At 42.4% G+C, this 25,908-nt stretch overlaps 1 protein-coding gene across 1 annotated transcript; it reads right to left on the bottom strand.

Annotated features, from left to right (window-relative positions):
- Positions 1-6,340: 6,340 nt before the first annotated feature.
- On the bottom strand, positions 6,341-23,923 carry LOC149300955 (BTB/POZ domain-containing protein KCTD7-like). Its single transcript, XM_089484680.1, has 4 exons — positions 23,774-23,923; positions 20,933-21,102; positions 10,244-10,422; positions 6,341-6,717 (listed from the first exon to the last, which is right to left on the bottom strand). Exons 1-4 carry the CDS (start codon positions 23,921-23,923, stop codon positions 6,341-6,343), a joined length of 876 nt encoding a protein of 291 aa, XP_089340806.1.
- Between the last annotated feature and the right edge of the window lie 1,985 nt (positions 23,924-25,908).

Genomic DNA, 25,908 nt, shown 5'->3' with positions numbered 1-25,908 from the left:
ATGGACAATGCAAAGTCTTTGTAACCAGAATAATGCTCCCCTAATATTGTCTAAATTATTGTATTTTTTTAATAAAATAGTAAAATATCCCAAAAAAGTGTTATGTATTTCTTTAATTTATCTACAACAATAATTATTTTCTACATATTTGTTTGTCTTATTTTTAAGGCTGCATATATCTGTTGGTAAAAGGTGGTTAAAAACATACCCCGATACAATGGATTCCGGGACTGGTCTCAACTGGACCAGATCTGTCATTATGAAATTTTATTCTGCATTTCATAAGGAAATACTTGATACACCGTAGGGCAACAAGACATTGGGGGAAAAGGGAAAACAGAGATAACCATAGAACAGATCACGGTTTGACATACATACACTTATGCATCCACCGACGGAATCACTTGTTTTACTTTAAGTAATGTAACCATATTTATATGAAAATCTTTTACGTAATGCAAGTACTCCATATCCTTGGAAATACTTACACAAAATAATGTCTGGTGCTCTCCCTGGTGGCAGAAGTAGAAAATGCAGAAATTTAGAGCGACCTAAAGCATCTGTTACTAAATATAACAAATAACATATGTTTTCAGCTAATAAAGATATGCTTAAATACCTAAAATAGAAACACAGTAAAAGCGACTTCTGTCGCCAAGACTATATCTTAATAGTGGTATGCTTTTATAGTTACTCAAGCTGTTTAGATTTAGTTGAGGTTTTCAGGTTACCTTTATATGATACACATTAAGGTTTGAGGATAGAGACAACCAAGTAATTGAGAAATGCCTATATTCTACGTTTTCTTCAACCCTACACCAGGGAAAAAGGGGTAGAAGCCCAGAGCTCAATGGCCACCAAGAGATCACAAGCAGGTTGGCCAAGTGACTAGTGTTTTATTTTATTTTTTTGTGGTCAACCCAATTGTCAATTGTCAATCTAGTGGCCTTGTGCATTTGTTTTCGTACAAATGTTATTTTTAATGAAACTTGCCTATTTTGTGTGTTTGTACGAATCAACAAAAACAAGGGCCATCTGCAACAAAACTGACGAAAACAAACTCGTTCATCCATTCATCGCCACCTATAACAGCTGTCACTACAAGACATTTTGGCGCCGTTACAAGCCGTTTTGGCACTAAATGAGGTAAAGTGGGAGGGACTGATAGATAGAAGTAGATAAAAAAAGGGGGGGTGACTCATTGATGGTAATGTCTGTGATTGATGGGTCAAACAACCTGTGGAAGCTTTTCCTTAATTTTTGTTCACTCTGGCTAATCAGCAATTACTAGGGGAAGTGTGCTGACACCATTTTAACTTGTCAGTAGCAGCAGTTACAGACGGATGGGACTTGGAGTGTGAGACAGTGAGAATTAGAGATTAATGCTCATTGCGCACCTACCATATTGCAAATTAATAGTTTGTTTTAATGCAGAAAATGTAGTGTTGTGAGGTGTATTGGAAAAGCTGTAGTGACTACTGTAGTGTATTACACGGAGTACAGCAGACATTTTCCCCTATTCCTGAGTAGAGTTGGTTGATTAACACAGTTGGCCATTTATGCTACTAGCCAAACCTTTTTCTTTTATCATCTATTATTCTTCATTGATAAATAAATATTGGTGACAATATAATATGTATAATATATAATATTGAGGAAATCCAGTCCTGCTCCATGGGGCTGCATGTGCCTATCATCTGCCAGCGTCTGCATGCCCAGGCCCAGTGCCGTATTGCTGCTGCACCTCTTTGACCGTCCTTACTCTATGGGAATCTTTTTTTTACATTTCTATAGTAAAAGGTGAGTCCAGAAGGTGTCAGGGACCTCCTACTTTGGGAACGCCCCCCCAATTGTCATTGCCAATAAAAAAGTGCCCCTGAATTTCATTCCGATCAGAACAGCCAGGAAACGAAATTCGTTGGCCGAAAATGAACATGACAAAAACCAATTTTGGACATCCACATGTTTATTATCTAGGCTAAAATCATTGCAACAAATAAAGAAGAATTCCCAAATGTGATGTAATGGAATACATTCTTTAAAGACAAAAAAAACCCCTGCATTTGCTTGATGACAAGCAAATACTGAAAAAATATATGTAGCACGCGGACATACAGTGAATTTGTCAAATGTTCCATCAGCTTTTAAGATAATCCTACCCAAGACAAGGTTCGTAAAATAGATTAAACATTAAACAGCCTGGGCCCTCATCAACATTTTTTGCCATGGAATAAATTATAGTCTGATATTTTTTTCTTATTCTACAACATGGTTTGAGAGGGGGCTTGTTTGGATTGACCGCATCCTGAAATAACCTCAAAAATCCTGTATAAGCATGAGTAGAGGTGAGTATAATCAGGCCATGTTGTCTAATCTGTTTCACAAACTAGTACACTCTGTTCACCCTTTAGGCTGGAGAAGAGGAACGTACATTTTTTTCTGTTAGTAATCCAATCTACAGGACTGCACAGCTAAATCATTTGTGATTACGAGAATAGATTCCAAAACAATTTCAAGGCTTGAGGGACACTGAATGATTATTACTCATTGTTCTCCAGAGTTTACAGGTAATTGCTACCTGAACAACAAGCATCCATTTTCCAGATTGTTAACACAAGCACTGCCTGGCCTTTTGTTCAATTTGATAAATATGTTTTCAATATCAAACACTCAGCAATGTTAAAGCGGGGCATTTAGCATAAGTATATGGCCAACTGAGTTCTTCCAGTGTAACCATGGTTTCTCTGGCAGATAAAGTAGATCCAGGGTTTATACTGCGCTGTGGGTAAAAACAGAATTATTCTACAGCAGGACTTTACAGCAGGACTTTAGTGGCACTTATGTTTCACCTGCTGGACACATAAACCTGTTCTGAACAGAGTCAATTAACGTGTAAAGCAGTCAACACCACACCGATTTCTCGTGTTCATGCCTTTTTGGCATGACAAATCCTGCATGCTGTGTTTTGAGGCTGGCTTCTTCATGTACAGCACATTTGTTGATCTCTGTTCTAGAACTGAATAGATTCCCAGGCTTGGTTTATCATTATTTTATAATAATCTGTTATTTGATACATGGCTATTGGTGGTTATATTTGTTCAGGATAGAAAAAATAAAAGTTTTTGAACAAAATAAGTTAAGTTTTGCTATTCATAAACTATATTATACCTCTCATTTTATGTTGCCTGCATTGTTATCTACTGTTACATGATCAGTTAATTTATCATTAAGATACCATAAATCTACATATATATATATATATATATATATTGTAGGGAACAGTTCACATGTGGGGCGGCAATGACAGTATTCACACAGGCAGCAGGTTTCAAAAGTTCAAGAGGGTGTGATTTAGGCACAGAGCACCTTGCAAACAAAACAAACTCTAAGCCTGTCCGGCTCTAACTAAACATCAGGATACCTCACTATCCCACTACAGGCCTAAGGTCTGGCACCAAGCAAAATAACAAGTTGTCCATAGGAAAAGGTTCATACCTGGTGGGCTACGGCGCTGGCTGTAGCTACTCCTTCACTCAGTCTCTCCTACACCCTACAAACCTAACATCCCTCTCTTTTAAGGCTTCCTCCCCAGTAATAAGCATAGGAAGCCTCACCTGAGGGCCCCTGGGAGTAAGGAAAACCCGTAGTGGACTAGGGGTGTGGACTGGAGCTCTCCCACTTCCAACCTGTCCTCCAGTCCAAGAAATCCAGCCCATGTAACTTTAAACAAAAGAGCCCTAGCCGACTACGCTCTGCTAAAGCAGCATGTATGCTCCTGGATTTCTGCTACCGTGCCTGGCTGAGAAAACCAGGTGAGATATACACCCCATCCACCACTTTCCCATACACTTTACCACAATATATATATATATATATATATATATATATTGTGACAGTGTAAACCCCAGGGAGATGCTTAGTGTGGCATTTGGGTACAGGTGCTATCCAGATCGTAAATTTGGGCCCCTGGGGTGGAGCAATTGGAGAGCACGGTGGGCCAATGCTCAGTTTCCCCATTTTGTGGAAATGCCATGCCGGGCAAGAAGTCCGCAGGATCCGGTCCGGGATTCCTATGGGGCCGGCGTCAGGCACAGGTGCTGGGCATTAAAAACCCCTGGAGCCTGAAACTCAGAGAGACTGTTGGGGGAAGAGGAAGTTCCCTGTGCTCCCAGGGCAAGGAGAGGCCCTGAACAAGACCATCCCTGAGCCAAGTGAGGCAATACCTGCCTGGACATTTGCGTGTTGTCTGGGGGAGGTTTTCCAGACCCTGGCGTAGCTGGGTCTGGCTGGGAGGTTGAGTTAGTGGGTAATTAGGCTGGTCAGTCGGGACCAGCATAGTTCAGTTAGAGAGGGCTCCAATTGGGAGCTAGGTTTTCTTTTTATGATTTGGGTTTTGGGGTTTCAGCAATTAAAAATAAAGATCTGTTTTGTTACAAGCTGGTGTTTCCGAGACTGACTGCCCTAGAGGACTGTGCTTAGGACCCCTAAAAGTGACATGTATGGCCCTCCTGCTACAGGGTTTGTCACAATATATATATTGACAGTAATGAACAAGGTAACACATGTCATCCATAGGAATGCTTTTGGACATCCTGTAGAAATATACAGTTAAGTATAAGTTTTTTATCCAGTTTTTGTTGTGATGGTTCAACACTAATGGTCAGTAACGAGTGCACAGTGACCAGCATACATTGGTGACCTCCCACTGGTAGAAATCCTACTGATTACAGACAAAATGTGAAGAAAAAAATAGTAAGTCTGGATATCACTCCACCGAATGTATCAGTTTGTCTTAGTCTGTCAACTCTTGTCTTGTCATATCCCTTGAATTTATGTATTGTATTAAGCGCTGCGTAAACTGTTGGCGCTATATAAATAAAAGATAATAATAATATAATCTTTCCCATAACAAACAACTATTTTACATTCTTTAGTTGTTCCTTCAAATTCTCACAAAAATAATCAAGTTCTGTAAAAATAAAATAAAGGTTTACATTTATAAAATGTATTAGAGAGACAGACAATGAAAGTAGGACAAATTAACTAAAAAATATACTTATGAAAGTAAAAACATGGTTATAATGTGAGGCTTAATAGTGCTGTATGCTTAGGTATCTATTCTGGTCTCAAGTTGTATAGCAATATCATATTTGTGGGAAATTTTACATTAAAATAGCTTTCCAAAGAAAGTTAATAAAACATATATTTTTTATACAAATTAGAGTACATCATACTGAAATATAATTGTACTTCAACTCAGACCTTTAAAGCAAAAGCCTACTATTGTGTATCTGTGCTAGAATGGACTTTTGTTTTTGCCCAAAATGGATTTAATTGAGAATAAAATCTTGTAATGACCTCAAAATGTATTCAGAATTCCGGTAGTTTATTAGTTGTACAGGAATGAGAATGCAGTCATTTGGGAAGTCAAGGATTTACCATCTGAAAAGCATGTCCAACTTTTTCTATGTTGTATGAAGTCTTCTTCCATCTCATCATTATGTGTCGGTAGACTTCTGCTTCATACTGGAGCTTACAATTATCCACCTACCTCTCCACTGCCTATGATTGGCGTGCTAGACAGCAGACAGTTGGTTCCAATCAATGCAACTTTCAAAATTTCAGTAACAATAAATTGTTAAATTACATGACAATACAATTCATTTGCAAAGCAAAAACATCTAATGAAATTGGCTCTTACTTATCTGTTACAAGCTGTAGGTTTTTGAAGAAAAATGTTCCTCCTGTTAATTGACATAAACTATCCAAATGACAGGTTATCTGGTTCCTTACATATAATTAAATATATTTACATTTTGAACTGACAACCTGTCTTTTAATTCTAACAAAAAAAAATATTTAGTTTTTTATTTACATTTTTTTTACAATACCAACAAAAGATTTTAAATTATTCTATTCAGTTTCACATTCTAGAAGCTAGACAGACACGAGTAAAGATGGATAGCTAGCCAATCCAGAATGTCAAAGAATTCAATTTGTGATGTGTATTATGTATTAATACAACGTGTTAATGACCTTCCATGTATTAAAGCTTTTTCCAGTGATCCAGAAGTACTATTTAGGACCAAGTAATTTAAAAGTGCTTATCAATTGACAAAGGTGCCTTGGTGTCTTACAATTTCACCATTATCTCCACTTGTAAGATTGTGTCAATCTCCACACAGTTTTCGTCATCATTGCCGCCATCGACCATTGTAAGACTTATTTCAAGCATATATCGCATAGCTTCATTCTCTTCTTATGATCTAATTTGACAGGCTGTGCATCTGAAGGGAACTATAAATATTTGACCCATGATAAAGTGATGTGTTCCTAATGTTCACCACCATGTGATCTTAAATTCATAGATGGGGCGTTTGCAATAATAATGATTAACAAGATGCTTGTCACAAACTCCGATGCATTGATGTTCAACGGTGATACCCCTCTCAGACAGATCACTAACTATACAGTGAAGAAGGTCATAGACATCAGCCACAGCTTCCCAAGGTCCAAAAGACACATCTACGTCACAATAGTGCTCAAAATGCTTTGTTTCACTCTCACTCCTCTCGAAACGCAGTGTGTTAAATTGAGGACACTCATATGGGGTGATGGGCATTTCCTCTTTGAATACACAGATCTTCAGTTTTGCAAAGCGGGCCTTCCTCTGGATAGCTCTGAGTTTTCCTATTTCAACAATGCGCTCCAAGTGATCTTAACAGAGGAGAAGACAATTTTAAGAACAGTGTAAAAAATAAATAAAGGGAAAGTTTCATCAACATATATGTATTTCTATATTATGTATGTATATTATGCATATGAACTGTACAGTATCAGAGAAACTGTGAGTAGTTATCTACAGTCCCAAATTCCGATCTCCCCATACAACAGCTGTATTGTTCCCTGCCCTTCTATTATAATGTGTTCATAATACTTTGCTATGCTAACTGTTCCAAAACAACCTCACAATAATTTGTAAGCTTAAAGCAAAACATTCTGGAATCAAAACATTCTGGAATTACTTATTGACACTGGCTTCACTGTATCATTGAATAGTTGTTAAGTGTTTCCCACCCCGACCAGTGGAACTTGTCAGCAATGTTCATAGCTACAGAAATAAAACTTGCTGCTGAGCTCCCACACAATGGTAGCCACCTAAGGTAGAATTAGTATAAGGTCAATCTGTACTCTACTGTGTATGTGTAAGGGTGATGAGGATCCAGCCACAGTCTGTCTGGCATCCAGGAGCACGGTGCAAAACCCCTGTGGTGATTGAAAAAAAAACCAGAATCTAAAGCTAGGGTACAAAACAGACAGGTAAGAGATGAAGTCAAATAATGATCCAGGCAGACAGCTGAGGTTCAGGAACAGGTAAAACTAAGACAAAGGGAGAGTAGTCCAATAGGCACGCAGGTAAAAATGTGCTGAGAATCTCTGAGTAGGAATAACAGCTAAGAACTGTCCGGGAGAGCTCATGTGTTTTATAGGTTTTCCAGGTGACTGATTATTCTTGAGAGGATTGGCTATATTGATTGGATATAACCGGAAGGTGAAACTACAACTACATGCAGAAGAGCTGCCACAGGGGAACCTGATCTTGTCAGCTCCCAGATGTTATGTAAGACTAGACCTGGATGGACCAAGCAGATAAGTAAGCCTAACAATAAGCAACAACAGGAGCCGGTGCGCACCTCACTTCTGAGTTATAAGAAAACAGCTTTGAATTTGTGCTATATGCTAAACATGGAAGCTTTGAAGAGCACTAGTAAATAAATTATTCTGGTTTGGAAAGCCCTTCAATCTCTGGAGTCCTGCATTAAGTAGGGTTTTAAATATTTAAAAACAAAATGATTATTCACTCAGGAAGAAGAGGTCAATTGGAAGCTATGTGTATTATGGAATAGCAAGTTTTAGAAGCACACTAACATACATAGCGTCAAAACACAAATGAAAGGAAATGAGTGCCAAAATTTAAGAAGTGTCCAGCTAAAGCTACATAAAGTGCTGTAAGGAACAGAGTAGAGGGACTTCATTGGGATTGGGGTCTCGCGGGTCCTGTCAAAAAACTTGCGGGTGCGGGCGGTATTCTGTGTGTTGCGGGTGGGTCACACAATATACCTGCGGGTCCCTGTAATCCCGCGAACACACAAAGCTGCCGTCTTTTTTTGTTTTTTTTCATATTGAATTTCAGAGGCAGTCCTAGCCTCACTTTTATATTCAGCCTTGTTTTCATAGAGGCCGGAGAGCACTGAGCTGAGGACAGGTTGATCTTAGACACCCAGCCCGAGTGGAATACACACATTGCGGGAGCTAATGGTCAGAAGTTCAGCGGGATTTAGAAAACAGTCCCGCTCAGGGCTCTAGTACAGAGTATCAAGACAACTAAATGAAATGCTTACTGAAAATGCCAATGAAACATATACACATACTGCATTCTAGTGATTCAGGTAAATCATTTTAATCTATTAATTGCTGTCTGCGCCGGTGATCTGATTGAGGGATGTTTATATGCTAAAATAGACAGCGGAGTGTTATGAAGAAGCACCACATTCGGAATGAAGAGAGGAGGGCGATCGGATACCATCTGCAAGGTGGGACGGACCTGAAGCAACTTTGTTTAATTTGATCATACAAGGTTTTCTCAAACCTGCTTTAACTGCCCGTAGAGCTCATAACATGTGTGATTAAAATAAAAGAGCAACAATAACCAATGGTAAATTCAGTCAGGATTAAGATTTTATGACAACATCAACATCAACAACATGTTAGAATCAGGTTTTATCAATCTGAACTGAAAATCTGCTTCCAACACCATTGTTATTTAGACAGATTCTGCAGGTGTTTGCAATTTGTTATCTAGACAGTGATCATCTTACAGCTAAATTGGGGTTGTGCCTACCCAACTTTCTAGATAGATAAGGAATGTAAGGTGAGTCTAGGTATCTAAGGAGGGCCACATTTTTTAAATGTTCTATTTGTTAAAGTACGTAAATGGTTTGGGAATATTTTTGGTTCAGAGACCTGTTTTTATGAAAGAATAGATTCAGGCACAAGCTTTATTTAAAGCTATCTTTAAAATAAAATATGAAAAGTTACATTCTGACAGTCGGTTATCAGCAGAATTTTATTAAATAACATTTTCTTTTAGTTTAACAGAAAGTTGTGTTGACACCAAGGGCTTGCAGAGCCAAAAGCTACAGGAGGAACACATATTTCAAGCTAGTCAAAGGGGATAGATACAATAGCAGTTTTATCTAGAGAACCAAGAGCCTTTTGGCTGACCCTGCCAAAACCAAATAAACTGGATACATCTGTATAACCTTTCTGGATTACACCTACAGAATATCACGCTTTAGTTGAGAGGTATAGTTAGAAGTGGAACGGGGGCATAGTTAGACGTAGGGCTGGGGCAATCTTATCTTATCTATCCAGCCACCCCACAATATGTTAGCACGCTGCTAAATATGTTAGAAGGTGGTAATGTGGAAGCTGAAAAGCACAAACCTCATTCAATTTTAAAGTTCAGAGAACAGTCGGGGAGATCCTCTGATCTCCCTAACCAGCCCATGATACCCGCTGCCCACAAAAGGACAATGGGGCTACTAGGCATCACAGTGCCTAAATATCAGGAATAATCAACTCAAAAGCAGTTAGGGTATTTTTTTTTTTTCTTTTTACCAATACACCACATACACACTGCTGACACGCACCGGAAGTTCACTTGAGAGCTTGCTGGGCTCCCCCATTGCTCCACCAGCTGGCTGACTGCAATTATTGATAGACATGGAGGAGGTGAGGGAGAAAAAAATGAAGGGGAGGAAAATTAAATATAAATGAAATATACAAAAAATTGAAATAAAAAAAATATATAATATGGGGTATGACTGTAATCAGGAGATGTTAAACATAAATTGGGTCATTGTTTAGCCGTGGCACCTACAGTATAAAATAAACTTTAAGCAAGATTGCAAAAATTTGATTTTTTTTTAATCCCTAATAATTTTTATATTTTATGCATTTCTATTATTTTAAAAGAAAGACCTATTTCTTCTTTATTATGTTGTGTGGGTTCATGGAAAAGAGGAATCATGGTTTAACAAACATATGGTAAAAATGACAAAAAATATCTTGGTCGTTTAGTTATGAAAAAATAAATATATATTGTTACTCAATATTAAAGATTGGTCTTCCTGGCTTGTCTTTGTGATGCTCTATGGTTTTACTGTAATGCAACTCTTACCTTTGTAATATGGCATTAGGTCCAGGAATGCCTGTCTCACTTTTTCCCCCATGAGTGGCTGTAGTTTATCTAGGCTGTCTAGCAGGGGGCCAATGGAATAGTACTGAGCTTCCTTGTACACTAATTTTACACGCTCATGTGGTGGGAGCTCACCACAGCGTAGAAAGTTCAGGATATCTCTAGAAAAAAAGAGAAAAAAAAGTATAACTATGAAAGTTTAACAGCTGGAAATTTATAATAAATGATACAAGAATATTTAGCAAAATAGAGCAGCGAATATATTGTCCTCATTTATTAAGTATTCATTTGTATAACATTTTTGCTTTCTGCAATTTTTGTATTTTTACATGAAGGAAGATATGAGTTGTATTGGTCTGTGACAATTTTTAAGCAGTCACTGCAATAAACCCAATATTCAGATTTCAATACCAGCGTGTGTGTTCTTTGTTGAACCCAACAAAGGTTTGTTGAATCAGACCCCAAGAAAGATATGGAGAATACAGTCATCCCATAAAACTTGAGATACATTAAGTCTGCATTATCTTCCAATTTACTGGGCAGGGATAGGCAGAGTGTCCGTACAAGGACAACAGTGTCCGTGGCAAGGGTTGTGAACATCATTACACTGTCCACCACAGATCCCAATTAATGTCCACCACAACTAATGTTGGTGCCTACCCCCAGTAGGGTACCTAGCGGGGGGTGGGCGGTCCGCTCGTCAGGGGGGTGCCACGGGCTAGGGTGACCACATGTCCCGGATCCCCGGCAGCCTCGTCAATTTTTTTTATTTTTTTTTACACGGAGGAGAGAGGGGCGCTGAGCGGTTGCTATGCGCCCCTCTCTCTCCTCCGTGTAAAAAAAAAAAAAAGTAACGAGGCTGCCAGGGATCCAGCAGTGAAGCAGCGAAGCGGCAGAGCAGAAAGCAGCGGCATAGCAGGAAGACGGAGGCGTCGTGCTCCCACCGCAGGACTTCTGAATGGTAAGTCCAAAACCTTTAACTACAAAGGGGGAGAGGGTAGATAGTGGGGAGGGAGGGAGAGGGGGGTAGATAGTGGGGAGGGAGGGAGGGAGGGAGGGAGGGAGAGGGGGATAGATAGTGGGGAGGGAGGGAGGGAGGGGGTAGATATTGAGGAGGGAGGGGGTAGATAGTGAGGGGGAGGGGATAGATAGTGAGAAGGGAGGGAGAAGGGGGTTAGATAGTGAGAAGGGGTAGAAAAGGGGGAAATGTAGATGGTGAGAATGAGTGAGAGAATGAATGAATGTGTGGATGAATTGTCTGAATGAGGGAGATAATTAATGAGTTTGTGAGAATGCATTAATGAATGTGTAAATTTGTGTGAATGAGAGAGAATAAATGATTGCGTGAATTAATTATGTGAATGAAAGTGTGAATTAGTGAGTGACTGTTAAAGTGTTTGTGTGTATGATAGATGTATAATTGATGTAGAGCATCACACAGGTTGTAGCAATGTATAATTGATGTAGAGCAAGATGTTTTTAGCCTTGGGGACCAAGATGACACAGGCAGGGTGTTTATGGGACAAAGATGGCACAGGCTGGGCTTTTTGGGGACACAGTTGACTCATGCTGGGCTGTTTGGGGACAAAGATGGAAAATACTATGTGTGTAATCTGGGTGCTGGTCAGGTTCTATGTGGGCAGTGTGGACCCCAGAGCTGGCTTTGGGTTGTACAACCTATGATCTATGCCTGTAGTTTTATCTCTTGCTATGTTTCCATACATTATTATTGTATACCTGCAAAGATGGGATTTGTATGTCTGATTCTATGCCTCCAGTGCTGAGTTCACATGTGAACAATAATAATAACAATATTTATATATATATATATATATATATATATATATATTGTAGGGGACAGCTCACGCATGGGGCGGCAATGACAGTTTCACACAGGTTTCCAACGTAAAAGCGTGTTTATTTAGATGTTGTAATCACAGAGCACCTTGTAAACAAAACAAACTATAAGCCTGTCCGGCTCTAACTAAACAGCAGGATACCTCTCTAGCAGCCTAAGGTCTGACGCAAAGCAAAGTAACCAGTTTTGTATGGGGTAAAGCTTCATACCTGGTGGGCTGCAGCGCTGGCTGTAGCTGCTCCTTCATTCAGTGTCTCCCTCCCTCTGAAAACCTAACAGCCCTTTCTTTTAAGGCCTCCTCCCCAGTAACGAGCTTAGGAAGCCTCACCTGAGAGCACCTGGGTTTGCTACCAGGCCTGGCTGAGGTAACCAGGTGAGACATATATCCCATCAACCACTCTCCCATACACTTTACCACATATCCCCCCCGTCGACTCCAGACCAGAGGTCCGGACAGCGTCAGCAACCATACAGTACACCCTGGACAACGCATCCGCATTCCTATGTAACTTCCCTGGTCTATGCTCCACTGTAAATCTAAAATTTTGCAAGGAGAGAAACCATCTGGTCACTCTTGCATTCCTCTCCTTATTCTGTTTCATCCATGCCAGAGGAGCATGGTCAGTCACCAACACGAATTCCCTGCCCAGGAGATAATATCTCAGGGACTCCAACGCCCACTTGATGGCGAGACACTCCCTTTCCACTATGGCATAATTTTCCTCGGCTGGGGTCAGTTTCCTACTCAAGTACAGCACTGGGTGTTCTTCCCCATTAACCACTTGTGACAAAACTGCCCCCAAACCTCTAGCAGATGCGTCCGTCTGAACCAGAAATGGTTTCCTAAAATCAGGGGAAGCGAGCACTGGCTGGTCACACAGGGCAGACTTCAGACACTGAAAAGCCCTTTCTGCCTCGGGGTTCCACTTTACCATCACTGACTTACCACCCTTTGTTAAGTCTGTCAATGGTGTGGCCATGGAGGCAAAATTGGGCACGAACCGACGGTAGTACCCGGTTATGCCAAGGAAAGCCCTCACTTGTTTCTTTGTTACTGGCCTAGGCCAGTTCTGTATCGCCTCAATCTTATTGATCTGGGGTTTAACCAGCCCCCTACCAATGATATAACCCAGGTATCTTGCTTCCTCCAGACCCACTGCACATTTTTCAGGGTTTATGGTTAGGCCTGCATCACTAATGGAGTCTAACACGCCCTGTACCTTCCCGAGGTGACTTTTCCAGTCAGACGAAAAAATTACCACATCGTCCAGGTAAGCAGCGGCATAATCACGATGTGGTCTCAAAATCAGATCCATCAGCCTCTGAAAGGTAGCAGGGGCCCCATGTAACCCAAATGGCATCACAACATACTGGAACAGGCCCTCTGGAGTGGAAAAGGCAGTCTTCTCTTTAGCCTCCTCAGTTAACGGTATCTGCCAATAGCCCTTTGTAAGGTCAAGTGTTGTAATGTACCTTGCCTTCCCAAGCCTCTCAACCAGTTCATCCACTCGGGGCATGGGGTACGCATCAAACTTTGAGACCTCATTTAATCTCCTGAAGTCATTACAGAACCTCCACGTCCCGTTGGGCTTTGGGATTAGCACTATGGGGCTTGACCATTCACTAGTAGATTCCTCAATAACACCTAATTCACGCATGCACCTGACCTCCGTGGATACCGCCTCTCTACGGGCTTCTGGTATCCTGTATGGCTTCAGGTTCACTTTACTGTGAGGCTCAGTTTTGATATGGTGTTTTATGAGGTGGGTACGGCCAGGTTGGTCCGAAAACATGCGTCTGTTTTCCTGCAGGAACTCCCTCACCTCCTGCTTCTGGGGCACTGACAGTGCCTCTGCTATTGTTACTGGGGGAACTGGTTGCCCCACTTCTTTGACCCCTGCCTGGGTCGCCCCCAAAGACTCCCGCTCTTTCCACGGCTTGATCAGGTTTACGTGGTAAACCTGGAAGGGTTTTCTCCTGCCCGGTTGATGGACCTTGTAGTTCACCTCACTCATCTTCTCTACAACCTCATAGGGACCCTGCCACTTGGCTAAAAACTTACTTTCGACGGTGGGCACTAAAACCAGGACCCTGTCCCCAGGATTAAAGGCCCTCAACCTGGCAGATCTGTTATAAATTCTGCTCTGGGCCTCCTGCGCTCTTTGCATATGCGTTTTAACTATAGGCATCACCGTCGCTATTCGCTCCTGCATCTGAGCCACATGTTCAATAACACTCTTATATGGGGTGGCCTCGGTCTCCCAAGTTTCTTTGGCAATATCTAACAAACCCCGTGGATGTCGGCCATAGACTAACTCAAAGGGGGAAAACCCTGTAGACGCTTGGGGCACCTCCCGGATAGAGAACATGAGGTAGGGTAATAGACAGTCCCAATCCCGACCATCCCTTTCTATCACCTTTTTTAGCATATGCTTTAGGGTTTTGTTAAACCTCTCCACTAACCCGTCTGTTTGAGGGTGGTACACTGAGGTACGGAGGTGAGTGATTTTAAACAACTTACACAGGTCTTTCATGACCCGTGACATAAAGGGCGTACCCTGGTCAGTAAGAATTTCTTTAGGGATCCCCGTGCGAGAGAACATGTAAAACAACTCCCTAGCAATATTTTTGGAGGCCATGTTTCTTAAGGGTACCGCCTCTGGGTACCGGGTAGCATAATCCAAGACAACTAATATGTATTGGTGTCCCCTAGCTGATTTGACAATGGGCCCTACCAAATCCATGGCAACTCTCTCAAATGGTACTTCAATGATGGGAAGTGGCACCAAGGGGCTACGGAAGTGTGGTGTTGGGGCACTCTTCTGGCATGTGGGGCATGACTCACAATACCTTTTTACTTCTTCATATACCCCAGGCCAATAAAACCTTTGGAGGACCCTCTCGTGTTTTATTAGTCCCCAAGTGCCCCCCAAACACATGGTTATGGGCTATGTCCAGCACCAGGTGTCGGTATGGTTTTGGCACCAGAAGCTGTTCCACAATTTCCTTGTTAACTTTGGTGATCCGGTACACTAGATCCCCATTCATGGCAAGATGCGGAAATTTCTGGTCAGCTTCGGGTTCCTGTGGTACCCCATTTACTACCGTGACATTTGCCCGTGCAGTTCCCAGAGTGGGGTCTCTCACTTGCTCGGTCCCGAAGTTACCCCGAGACATTTCTAAATCTAAGACCTGTTGGCCGGGTAGGGAAGTTTCTTCTTCTTCCTCCCCAGCTAACACCTGCAAGGGGAAAGAATCTTCACTATACATTTCAGATGGGCCTAGATCCTTTTCATCATGCCCCTTACTGGTATCATTGTTCCCAATGGCCGTCTCACCTGACCCATTACTTACAGGGAGGGGTACAGACTCTGCCGGAGTTTGTTCCCCAGCTGCAGAAACGTTCCCCCTTCTCCACAGCTCCCAGAACAAGGGGAAATCGCGGCCTAATATAACCGCATGCATAAGTCTTTTTACAACTCCGACTTCGTAGGTCACAGTTCCAGATGGGGTCACCAACTTAATGGGGGCCACAGGGTAAGCTACAATATCCCCGTGGATGCATAGCACTCTTATGTGCTTGTTCGGCACGTAGTCCATAGTCACAAGGCCGGCCCGAACCAAAGTCACCAGGCTACCCGAGTCCAAAAGTGCCTTCACGGAGCAGTCACGTATCTTCACCATACAAAAATGCGGCTCAGTCTCTGATTCTGGAATGGCTGCACAAACAGGTTCTGCAAACAGGGACTGACGCCGACTAGCGTCACACACCATGGGCTCTGAGTTAAGAGGGCAATAGGCGGCTATGTGTCCCCACTCATGGCACCTCCAGCACTGGGGGGGTCCCTGGCTTCCTTAGTAGGGAGCCCTTTCTAGGATTGTGGGGTCCCAGGGGTTCAGGATCAGTCTTTTGCCCTTGCCCAAACTCTAGAGCCCTGCTCTCTCTCACATTTTTCCATACACCTCCAGCTGGAACTCTCTTACCCACAGCTGTCGCGGGTCTGACAGTCTTGGAAGGCGTTGGTGCCGCAGGGACCTCACGGAGGAAGTCCTCGGTTGCTATGAACCTTTCCACCATGTTGACCAGCTGCTCGGCAGTTCTGGGGTCTCCATGCCCAACCCACCGTTGTAGCTCCGCCGGGAGGGCGCGGAGGTAGTGGTCCACTACCACCTTTTCCACAATCTGGGCTGGTGTGGTGGATTCTGGTTCCAGCCACTTACGTACAAGATGAATAAGGTCATACATCTGGGACCTGGCAGGCTTGTCCACGGTGTATTTCCAACAGTGGACTCTCTTGGCCCGAACAGCGGGCGTAACACCCAGGCGAGCAAGGATCTCCATTTTTAGTTTTGTAAAGTCCCGGACATCCTGCTCCCCGAGGTCATAGTAGGCCTTTTGCGGTTCACCAGTCAGGAAGGGTGCAATCACTTCTGCCCACTCTGCAACTGGCAGTCTCTCTCTCTCCGCCACTCTCTCAAATACGGTGAGGTAGGCCTCAACGTCGTCGTCGGGTGTCATTTTTTGTAAGCCCCGCTGAACGGCCCTCCTCACGTTAACAGTCTCAAGGGGGCTTGCCTCCACTTGTTGGGGCTGAGCCACAACAGTCTCTCTGAGCGCAGCAATCTGCTCCATTAACAGGCGATTCGTTTCCTGTTGTTGGGCCATAGTCTGCTGTTGCGCATGTTGCTGGGCGTGAAAAGCCTCTGCATGAAACTTCCGTTGCTGTTCCAAGGCCTGCTCATGTCTCAGGTTGGCCTGTATCAGCTGCTTTATCACTTCCTCCATTGTGCCGGATGGGCCTTACAGTGCTGCAGCCTTCACTCAGGACATATGCTTCCGGCCCTTTACATGTCCACAAAATTCAGATGCTGTGTTTTGTCCCGCCGTTGTTCCTAGCACAACTGTGCCTGCATTCTCCACCAATTGTAGGGGACAGCTCACGCATGGGGCGGCAATGACAGTTTCACACAGGTTTCCAACGTAAAAGCGTGTTTATTTAGATGTTGTAATCACAGAGCACCTTGTAAACAAAACAAACTATAAGCCTGTCCGGCTCTAACTAAACAGCAGGATACCTCTCTAGCAGCCTAAGGTCTGACGCAAAGCAAAGTAACCAGTTTTGTATGGGGTAAAGCTTCATACCTGGTGGGCTGCAGCGCTGGCTGTAGCTGCTCCTTCATTCAGTGTCTCCCTCCCTCTGAAAACCTAACAGCCCTTTCTTTTAAGGCCTCCTCCCCAGTAACGAGCTTAGGAAGCCTCACCTGAGAGCACCTGGGTTTGCTACCAGGCCTGGCTGAGGTAACCAGGTGAGACATATATCCCATCAACCACTCTCCCATACACTTTACCACAATATATATATATATATATATATATATATATATATATATATGATTTCTGTTAGCAATCACACTCCTATTATGCCAAGTCAGCTAGTACATGCTGGAATCTGGGTATGACTGGGCATGATAGGAGTGTGATTGCTGTTAACAATTATATATATATATATATTAATATTATTATTGAATTTTTTTGTCCTATTTTGCTTTGTTACTTACTTTAAATAAAAGTGTGAGTTTTTTTATGGTGGGGGTCATATTTGGTTTCGGACAGGTAAATGCTGGATTTTCGGTTTCAGTCCAGAATTTTCGTTTTGGTGCATCCCTAAGCCAGACAATGAAGTGGTAGGCCTACACCACATCAATTTTTGGGTTAGTATATGGTGATAGGAGTTATGCTGTACTATTATCAGTGTCTGGCTCAATGTATAGTGATAGGGATTACGCTGTACCACCGTCAATGTCTGCCTCCGTATATAGTGTTAGGTGTTATGCTGTTCCCCCATCAATGTCGGCCTCAGTATATAGTGATAGGTGTTATGCTGTACCCCCATCAATGTCTGCCTCAGTATATAGTGATAGGTGTAATGCTGTACCACCGTCAATGTCTGCCTCAGTATATAATGATAACAGTAATGCTGTACCACCTTCAATGTCTGCGCCAGTATATAACGATAGAAGCTATGCAGTTTTAAAGTGTTTGTGTGTGTGGGGGGGTGCCACATACCCTTGTTACTGGGTGGCAGCAAGACATGAAAAGTAACCAAATTTAAAGACAAAAAGAACACACTTAATAGCACTTAAAACCTACGAAGGCATACTTTCAAGACATAAGGCTTTAGTACTATATTTTGGCCAAAAGACATCCCGAGAGTCTGGGGAGAGGCTTTATATACCTCACCCATTTACCAAGAAGCTCAGACAAAAAAAGGGAGGAAGGGACGTTTCTCCTCCAGTCTAAGTGTCAGTGCAAGAAAACCATTTGTGACCTTTAAAACGAGGTTGGCAGATGCTTTATTACTATTGATACACTTGGTGTGCTTGGATTTGGTAGACATACCGTATTTGCTCGATTATAAGACGACCCTGATTATAAGACGACCCCCCAAAATCTGAATATTAACTTAGGAAAAAAAGAAAAAGCCTGAATATAAGACGACCCTAAAGGAAAAAAGTTTTACCAGTAAATGTTAATTCATGTAAACTATTTTTTTTAATAAAAGCTATGATTGAGAAAAATATTTTTTTTGTTTTTATTTCTTGTATTTTCCAACCTGTCCCCCAGTTACGCACATCTGCCCCCAGGCTTGCCACTCCAATATGGCACTGTGGCCCATGATATGCCTTTTAACCCTCTATATGCCACTGTGCCCCATGGTATGCCTTTTGACCCCCTATGTGCCACTCTGCCTCCAGAAATGCCTTATACCCCTATATGCCACTCTGCCTCCAGAAATGCCTTATACCCCTATATCCCATTCTGGCATTTAGGGGGTTAAAATGCATATTATGGGGCAGAGTGGCATATAGGGAGGTATAAGGCATTTCAGGAGGCAGAGTGGCATTAAGGGAGTTAAAAGGCATTGTATAGAGCACTCTGCCTCCAGAAATGCCTTATACCCCTATATGCCACTCTGGCATTTAGGGGGTTAAAATGCATATTATGGGGCAGAGTGGCATATAGGTGTATAAGGCATTTCAGGAGGCAGAGTGCTCTATTAAATGCCCCCTTAACGCCACTCCAGAAATGCCCTATGCCCCCATTTAACACACACACACACACACACACACACACCCTATACCCCCATTTAACTAACACACACACTCTCCCCTCCCCTCCCCTCTCAGCCCTCTCTTACCGGTGCTTCCAGCCGGGGCAGCGGGTTGACGTCGCCTTCTGCTGCAGCCGGAAGGAGGTGGAGTTGGCAGCGGGGGTTTGTCTGCGTCCGTCGCGTATACTTTCCCCGGCTGTCAGAGATCAGAGTTCCCCGCACCGGTGCGGGGAACTCTGATCTCTGACAGTCGGGGAAGGTTTGCGCGACGGACGCAGACAACCCCCGCTGCTAGCCACACCTCCTTCCGGCTGCAGCGGACGTTGTCTACGCGAATCGCGTAGACGTCAACCCGCTGCCCCGGCAATACAGCAGGAAGCACCGGTAAGTGTGTGTGTATGATGGATGGGGGGGGGGGGTGAGACAGGAGGATCCAGGAGGATCCAGGTCCCCTGCAGCGGTGCGGGGGATCTGGATCTTAGTCTCCTAATCAGACTCTATTTGAGGTCTGATTAGAAGACGACCCCGATTAGAAGACGAGGGGTATTTTTCAGAGCATTTGCTCTGAAAAAAACCTCGTCTTATAATCGAGCAAATACGGTAATTCCTCTCTAGAAGTATTTAATTCAGTGGATTAATAATACAGAATATTAAAACACCAGTGCACCAAATCTAAAGAGATCTATATACTTTATATGGGAGATCTCAGATACAATCAATAATTCTCTAGTGTCTGGTCTTAGTATGTTGCCTTCAAAGGCCCCTGAGATTGAGGACTGCTTGCTACAAGCACTGGCAGGCCCATTTATTATTGTAAATATGCAGCCATTAATTAAAATACCCAGGGATCTAAGTGACGCGGGGATAATACAATCCACATTTATTTCAATAAAGGAGGGCATTAATTAAACTCGACTTTGGTTTATTTCTAACAGAAAATGGATATAGCCGCATTAGCCCTGGAGAAAATGCAGTGTTTAGTAGAAGCTGGTACCTTTTAGTGGGCCAATGCTGCCCATTTAGTGCATTAAACAAATCACACACAACACCCTAGAAAAAAGAGCAGATATTATTAAGAAAATTAATGCCTGTGTGCCAGATTAACACTACCTGCACATTCACTATACCAAGACATGATTGACACAAGGCTTTATAGATGATCCTATTTTAAACAACACTTCCTAATGTGGGTAGGTTTTAAATCTTAATCCTAACTAAACTCAAAATACAACATTACAGTATGCAACCAGATAAAAATGGGAACATGGAGACTTCAATTAATGCTGTAGGAACTATTAAACAGGTAGCTTTAAGAAAAAACCCCAGTGTCTTAGGGGTAAATACCAGATGTCAAGTCCACTGAAATAAAAATGAATGCTTTATGTCAATCAAAAGCTCTTAGTTAAGCAGGAGGTATTGAGAGGATATGCAATAATAATACATGCCGAGCACCGACATTCATTTCATAGTCACATACCTTTCAGCAACGTGATATATTTTATATTTAGTTGATAATATACTTCCATATACACTATATTGATAACTTTTATATACAGTATAATGAACAGATGCTTTACACAACAAGCAATTAAGTAGTTATATGACCAGATCCCCATGTGACATGTTGCGTTATGCACATCAGCTGTAAGATACAGGGGGAATTATTGACTATTGTCATTACTTATTAATCAGAGTATTTACCCAAAGTATGTTCCATCTCTATCAATGAAGTATCGCCCTTCAGCGTCTGTTGGGATGTAATGGCGTCCACTGAACATGGCAGACAACATGGTCTCCTCATACCTTAGAAGTGTGGAGAGCCTGGTCGTAAAAAACATCCCTCCCACATTAAGTGGTATAACTTCAGGCAACTGAGGAAACAAAAACAATGCATTTATTTCACCTCATCCAATGAGAATTATCTATAGATAGATAGCAGTGTTAGGAGAGGTCAACAGGACATATCTCCCACAAGTCAAGGAGCTGGGGGACAGGGAAACAGAGTACCCCATAATGCATTTGCCAGGGGGACAAAAATGATAATTTAAAGGTGAGACTCAGATATCACATATTCCTTATTTATATAAATATGATGGCTGGAGTGTGCCTTTGAAGGAAGCACCTGACCATACTTGCTGTACCTCTATGGATCATGCATCCTTCTGGAGTCTTTTAGGCCTCTGCATCTATATGGTGTATATAAAAAATGTGTGAAAATCCTAGAAATATCCTTTTCCATACATTGTGAGCAGCAATATTGGGAAACAAACCCACTTTTAGTGTACAGATGCCTTTTCTCTGGTACCAGTCATGTTACACATATGTGTAGGTGATAAAATGTGTAGAAATGACACACCTTTTGTTGAAGACAACAAAACCGTAAGAACGCTAGTTGTATGGCTACTGCATTGATCACATATACCTACAGTGGATATAAAAAGTCTACACACCCCTTTAGTGTGACCTATAACGTGAACAATTCGATTGCAAAACAAACTGAAATCTTCAGGGGGGACTTACAATTACCTCATTGCATAAGTGTGCACATCCACTTATAACTGGGGCAGTGGCTGTGTACAAAATTAACCAATCACATTCAAACTCGTTAAATAGAAGTCATTACACACCTGCCATCATTTAAAGTGATATTTGCTTAGTTGCATTGCAGAGCAAAAGCCATGATCCGCAGAGAGCTTCCAAAGCATCAGCGGGATCTCATTGGTTTTTTTCTTCAGCCGGGGCCTTAGTGAGGGTGGAGGGAATTATGAACAGTTTCAAATACCAGGCACTTTTGGCACAAAACCCTCAGGCATCCGTTAGGAAGATGAAGAGTCCACCTTTCAGCACGACCAAAAGCACACATCCAAATCCACAAAAGCATGGCTTCACCAGAAAAAGATTAACGTTTTGGAATGGCCCAGCCAGAGCCCGGACCTGAATCCAATTGAACATCTGTGGGGTGATCAGAAGAGGGCTGTGCACAGGAGATGTCCTCGCAATCTGACAGATTTGGAGCGCTTTTGCAAAGAAGAGTGGGCATATATTGCCATGTCAAGATGTGCCTTGCTAATAGACTCCTACCCATAAAGACTGATTGCTGTAATACAATTAAAAGGTGCTTCGACAAAGTATTAGTTTAAGGGTGTGCACACTTATGCAACCAGATAATTGAGAGGGTTTTTTCCCCCCACAAAGTATTTCAGCTTGTTTTGCAATTGAATTGTTCACGTTATAGGTCACATTAAAGGATGGAAAAAGTTCTGACATGATTTATCTTTGTCTCATTCTTTAACATCACAAGAACCTGGCATTTTAACAGGGGTGTGTGGACTTTTTATATCCACTGTAAGTGTGAGACATGTAGGATCTGTTTTGCACATTTACAGAAGAGTGTTTAATTGCTCAGCGGGGTACAGCGCCAACAAAAACGTTCTCGCTTCCAGGTCAGGCGCCCAGACAGTGGCCTAAAACATTACAATGTCTATGTGAATGGATTGTCAGCAGAGGTTAGTGGGTCTGCCTGGGATATTGCGTCTGGCTGTTATTCCACAAGCTCAGCTTCCTGGACACCATAAACTTTTCCTGTGGCTATGTTTATGGGTAAAGAGTGGGTGTTCTTTAAAATATTTTTTTAAATAAATAAATATATATACCGGTATGTTTTTCACATAATTTACCACTGAAAATAATTGCACAATAATCAAATCAAAGTATAATTTTACTAAGAAAAAAATGTATGGCAACGATGGCGTCATTACAATGACTAAAAGTGGAGGCATCACTCTGTGAAAGAAGTGAAGAATGATCTATGCATTGTGCCACCCAAACTGTTTGTCAATATGAACAGGGTGAATAGGATATGCTTTATATTAAGGCATTTCATGGAAATACCCTATTATAAATTGTGGCTTTTTAATCATACGGCACACTACTATTTAGATAAGCATGATGGACTTTCGACTGAAACGATAAATCCTAACTGATCTCCATTTGGATCACATGCGAAAGGTAGGCTGAAAGTGACGAGAGTTGTTTCCTACAAACAGAATTGTATAGGACCTGGGGTAAGGTTGTAGCACAATGAAAAAGAAGCCTTTGGAAATTAACTTTGGAAATATGGTGAATAACACCACTGGAAACCATCTAAGCCTCTGGAAATGACTTAAAAAGTTATTTTCAACATTTTCTTTCTAAAGTGTACATTATTTTTATATATTATTATTAATACTAATAATAAATTAAGTACATAATATTGCTTTTCTAATTGCCACTTTGCTAGTAGGCAGGTGTGTGGCAGCTACAAGTGGCACAACAGAGGTGCAGTGAATAAGTGGGTTCACTTATAGGATATATCATGGGCAGAGGAGCAGATGATGGGCAGAGGAGAACACCAATCCCTGTGTGCATCTGCTAACGCCACGGCCAATGTGTGGTGGAAGACACTTGTCATGCGGCTGATCGTTATCCGTTGTGCCCGTGCAGGAGGCATCTGTCCGATGAGTCACCCTGCCGGGCACTTGGTAAGCCTGGCACAGCCCTTACCTGCAGCGGGTGCAGCTTGTCGTGCAGGGTGAAGGAAGCAGTGCCCGAGGTGGGGGTGGCTGGCTCGATCAGCTCATCTTCAGCATCAGAGCTCGACATGGCATCGTATGCGGTCTCTCTGTTCTCAAACTGCCCCGAAACCACCACCATCCCTCTGAGCTTCGCTGCCGGGGGCTGCAAGTGTCAGGCCTAAGGGGTGGAGAGGGGAGGGGGACTGCACGGCGATCCGGTCACTGCTGGGTCACAGCCTCATGATGAGATTGTGTGTGTGTGTGTATTCCAGTGCAAGCAGTTCCAGGAAGAGGAGGGCTGTCTGCCTGCCTGCTTGCCTGCAAAGCAGCTTGTGCTTCTAAATGATATTATATGTAGATGTGGGCAGGCAGGTGACTAGTCTGTGCAGAATGTTATGTGCCACCCCAGAGGTGTCTTTATTCCAAGCCGTACTGATGTCACAGCAGTGACATATTCTATTATGTCCCCCATATATGTCATGTGGTGTCCAGTGTCCATTTATTTATCACATAATTCTTCATGCTGTGGATGTGTAGCCTGGAGCATCATGTCGCTTACAGAATGTCATATATAACCATTATTTTTTATTAGATACATGAATGAATTCTAAAGGCACCGTTTACATACATTTTATGGGTGTTCAGCAAATCTAACCTATTATCATTCATCATATTCATACCTGAGTCAAAGTTTGACCTGGAGTCTCAGAGTTTTTGCCCCAATTGTGAAGGGGCTGAAGATCAGCGTCACACAGTCTGCTTCCTATCCTATTCTACATTGCTGTAATCATGTATGACTCCCAACTGGTGCTATTGCTAACAGTATGTTACGGTTAATATTTCTGCTTGAATGCAGGTGACTCAAGTGTATTCTTAAATAACGGAAGGTCAAGGTTTGTATGAGGAAAATAAGAGACCCATTTGGTTACCACATTTGACGAGTCACTACATAGAATTTTCCAGTAAATATATAATAGTATATATTTCATATATAAAATATATATTAAGAGTCTCTGGGTTAGCTCACATAGAAGGTTAACAGGTATGATTTCATTATGTATGTATATTTTGTATCTGTGTACCCATCATACATAATACAAATATGTTCACACCTCTATAGTAGCTTAAAGAGATGATGTATACACTAGAATCAAGAATTCAGATATGGTTGGTGCCTCCTAACATCATAATATCAGGGCTGAGACAAGCTTCATGTTTCTCTTGATCTGTACATTTGCTTTGCATCCAGTGTTGCTGCCATCTCAGTAAAATAAATATGGATTATTCAAAAGTATGTGAAAATTAAGTTGTGGGTCTTTCCACATGGTATTTTCATCTGCTTACTTGACATGTTTCTCAGAGTAGAGTCCAAATACATTAGAGCTACCCATTTACATTTGCTCTAAATACTAGACTTGTGCATTCGTCTTCGGGCGAACATGAAAACGAACACGAAGAGTGCGTTTTCGTGTTCGTTCCGAAGACATGAAGAAGAGAAGGCAGTGCCGGTAAAACGTAGGCGAAGACGAAGACTCACACACGAAGAATCTTCGCCTTCGTCTACTATTCTCCCCGGTCCCTTCCTCATCTAACTTACCTTATCTTCACAGCATCGCGGGAGTTGAGTGAAGTGGAAATCCGCAGGTTCGTCGTCAGGGGTTACAGGGCAGTGTGAGTGAGCCTATTGGTCACCTGCAGGGTCTTCCTCTGGCATCAACCAATTGGTTGATGCCAGAGGAAGACCCTGCAGGTGACCAATAGGGCTCACTCACACGGCCTTTTTAACTACTGATTTCCGCTCCCGTTAACCCCTGCGATGCTGCGTTGGATAACGGGAGCAGAAATCCGTAGGGTAAAGGGCTGTGCAAGCGACCAATAGGCTCACTCGCACGGCCCCTTACCACTAGTTGCTAGGCAAAAAAAAAAAATCAACCTGGGACCCTGCTGCAACAGTTAAAAGTCCGTGCCAGCGACCAACAAAGTCGCCGGTACGGACATTTAACTTAGCATAAATAACTTACTATAACTTCGGACACAAGTTGGTTTTACATTAAGTAGCATATGCTTGAAATCCAAAGTTATTATGCTACTCAGTGTAAAACCAACAGAGGGCAGCATTCTGTC

Source organism: Sceloporus occidentalis, unplaced genomic scaffold (assembly GCF_023333645.1).
Source record: "Sceloporus occidentalis isolate IW3139 unplaced genomic scaffold, rSceOcc1.0.p SCAF_22, whole genome shotgun sequence".
Classification (NCBI taxonomy): Eukaryota; Metazoa; Chordata; class Lepidosauria; order Squamata; family Phrynosomatidae; genus Sceloporus; species Sceloporus occidentalis.
The sequence above is the reverse complement of the archived record's forward strand: the minus strand, read 5'-3'. Positions and strand labels throughout refer to the sequence as shown.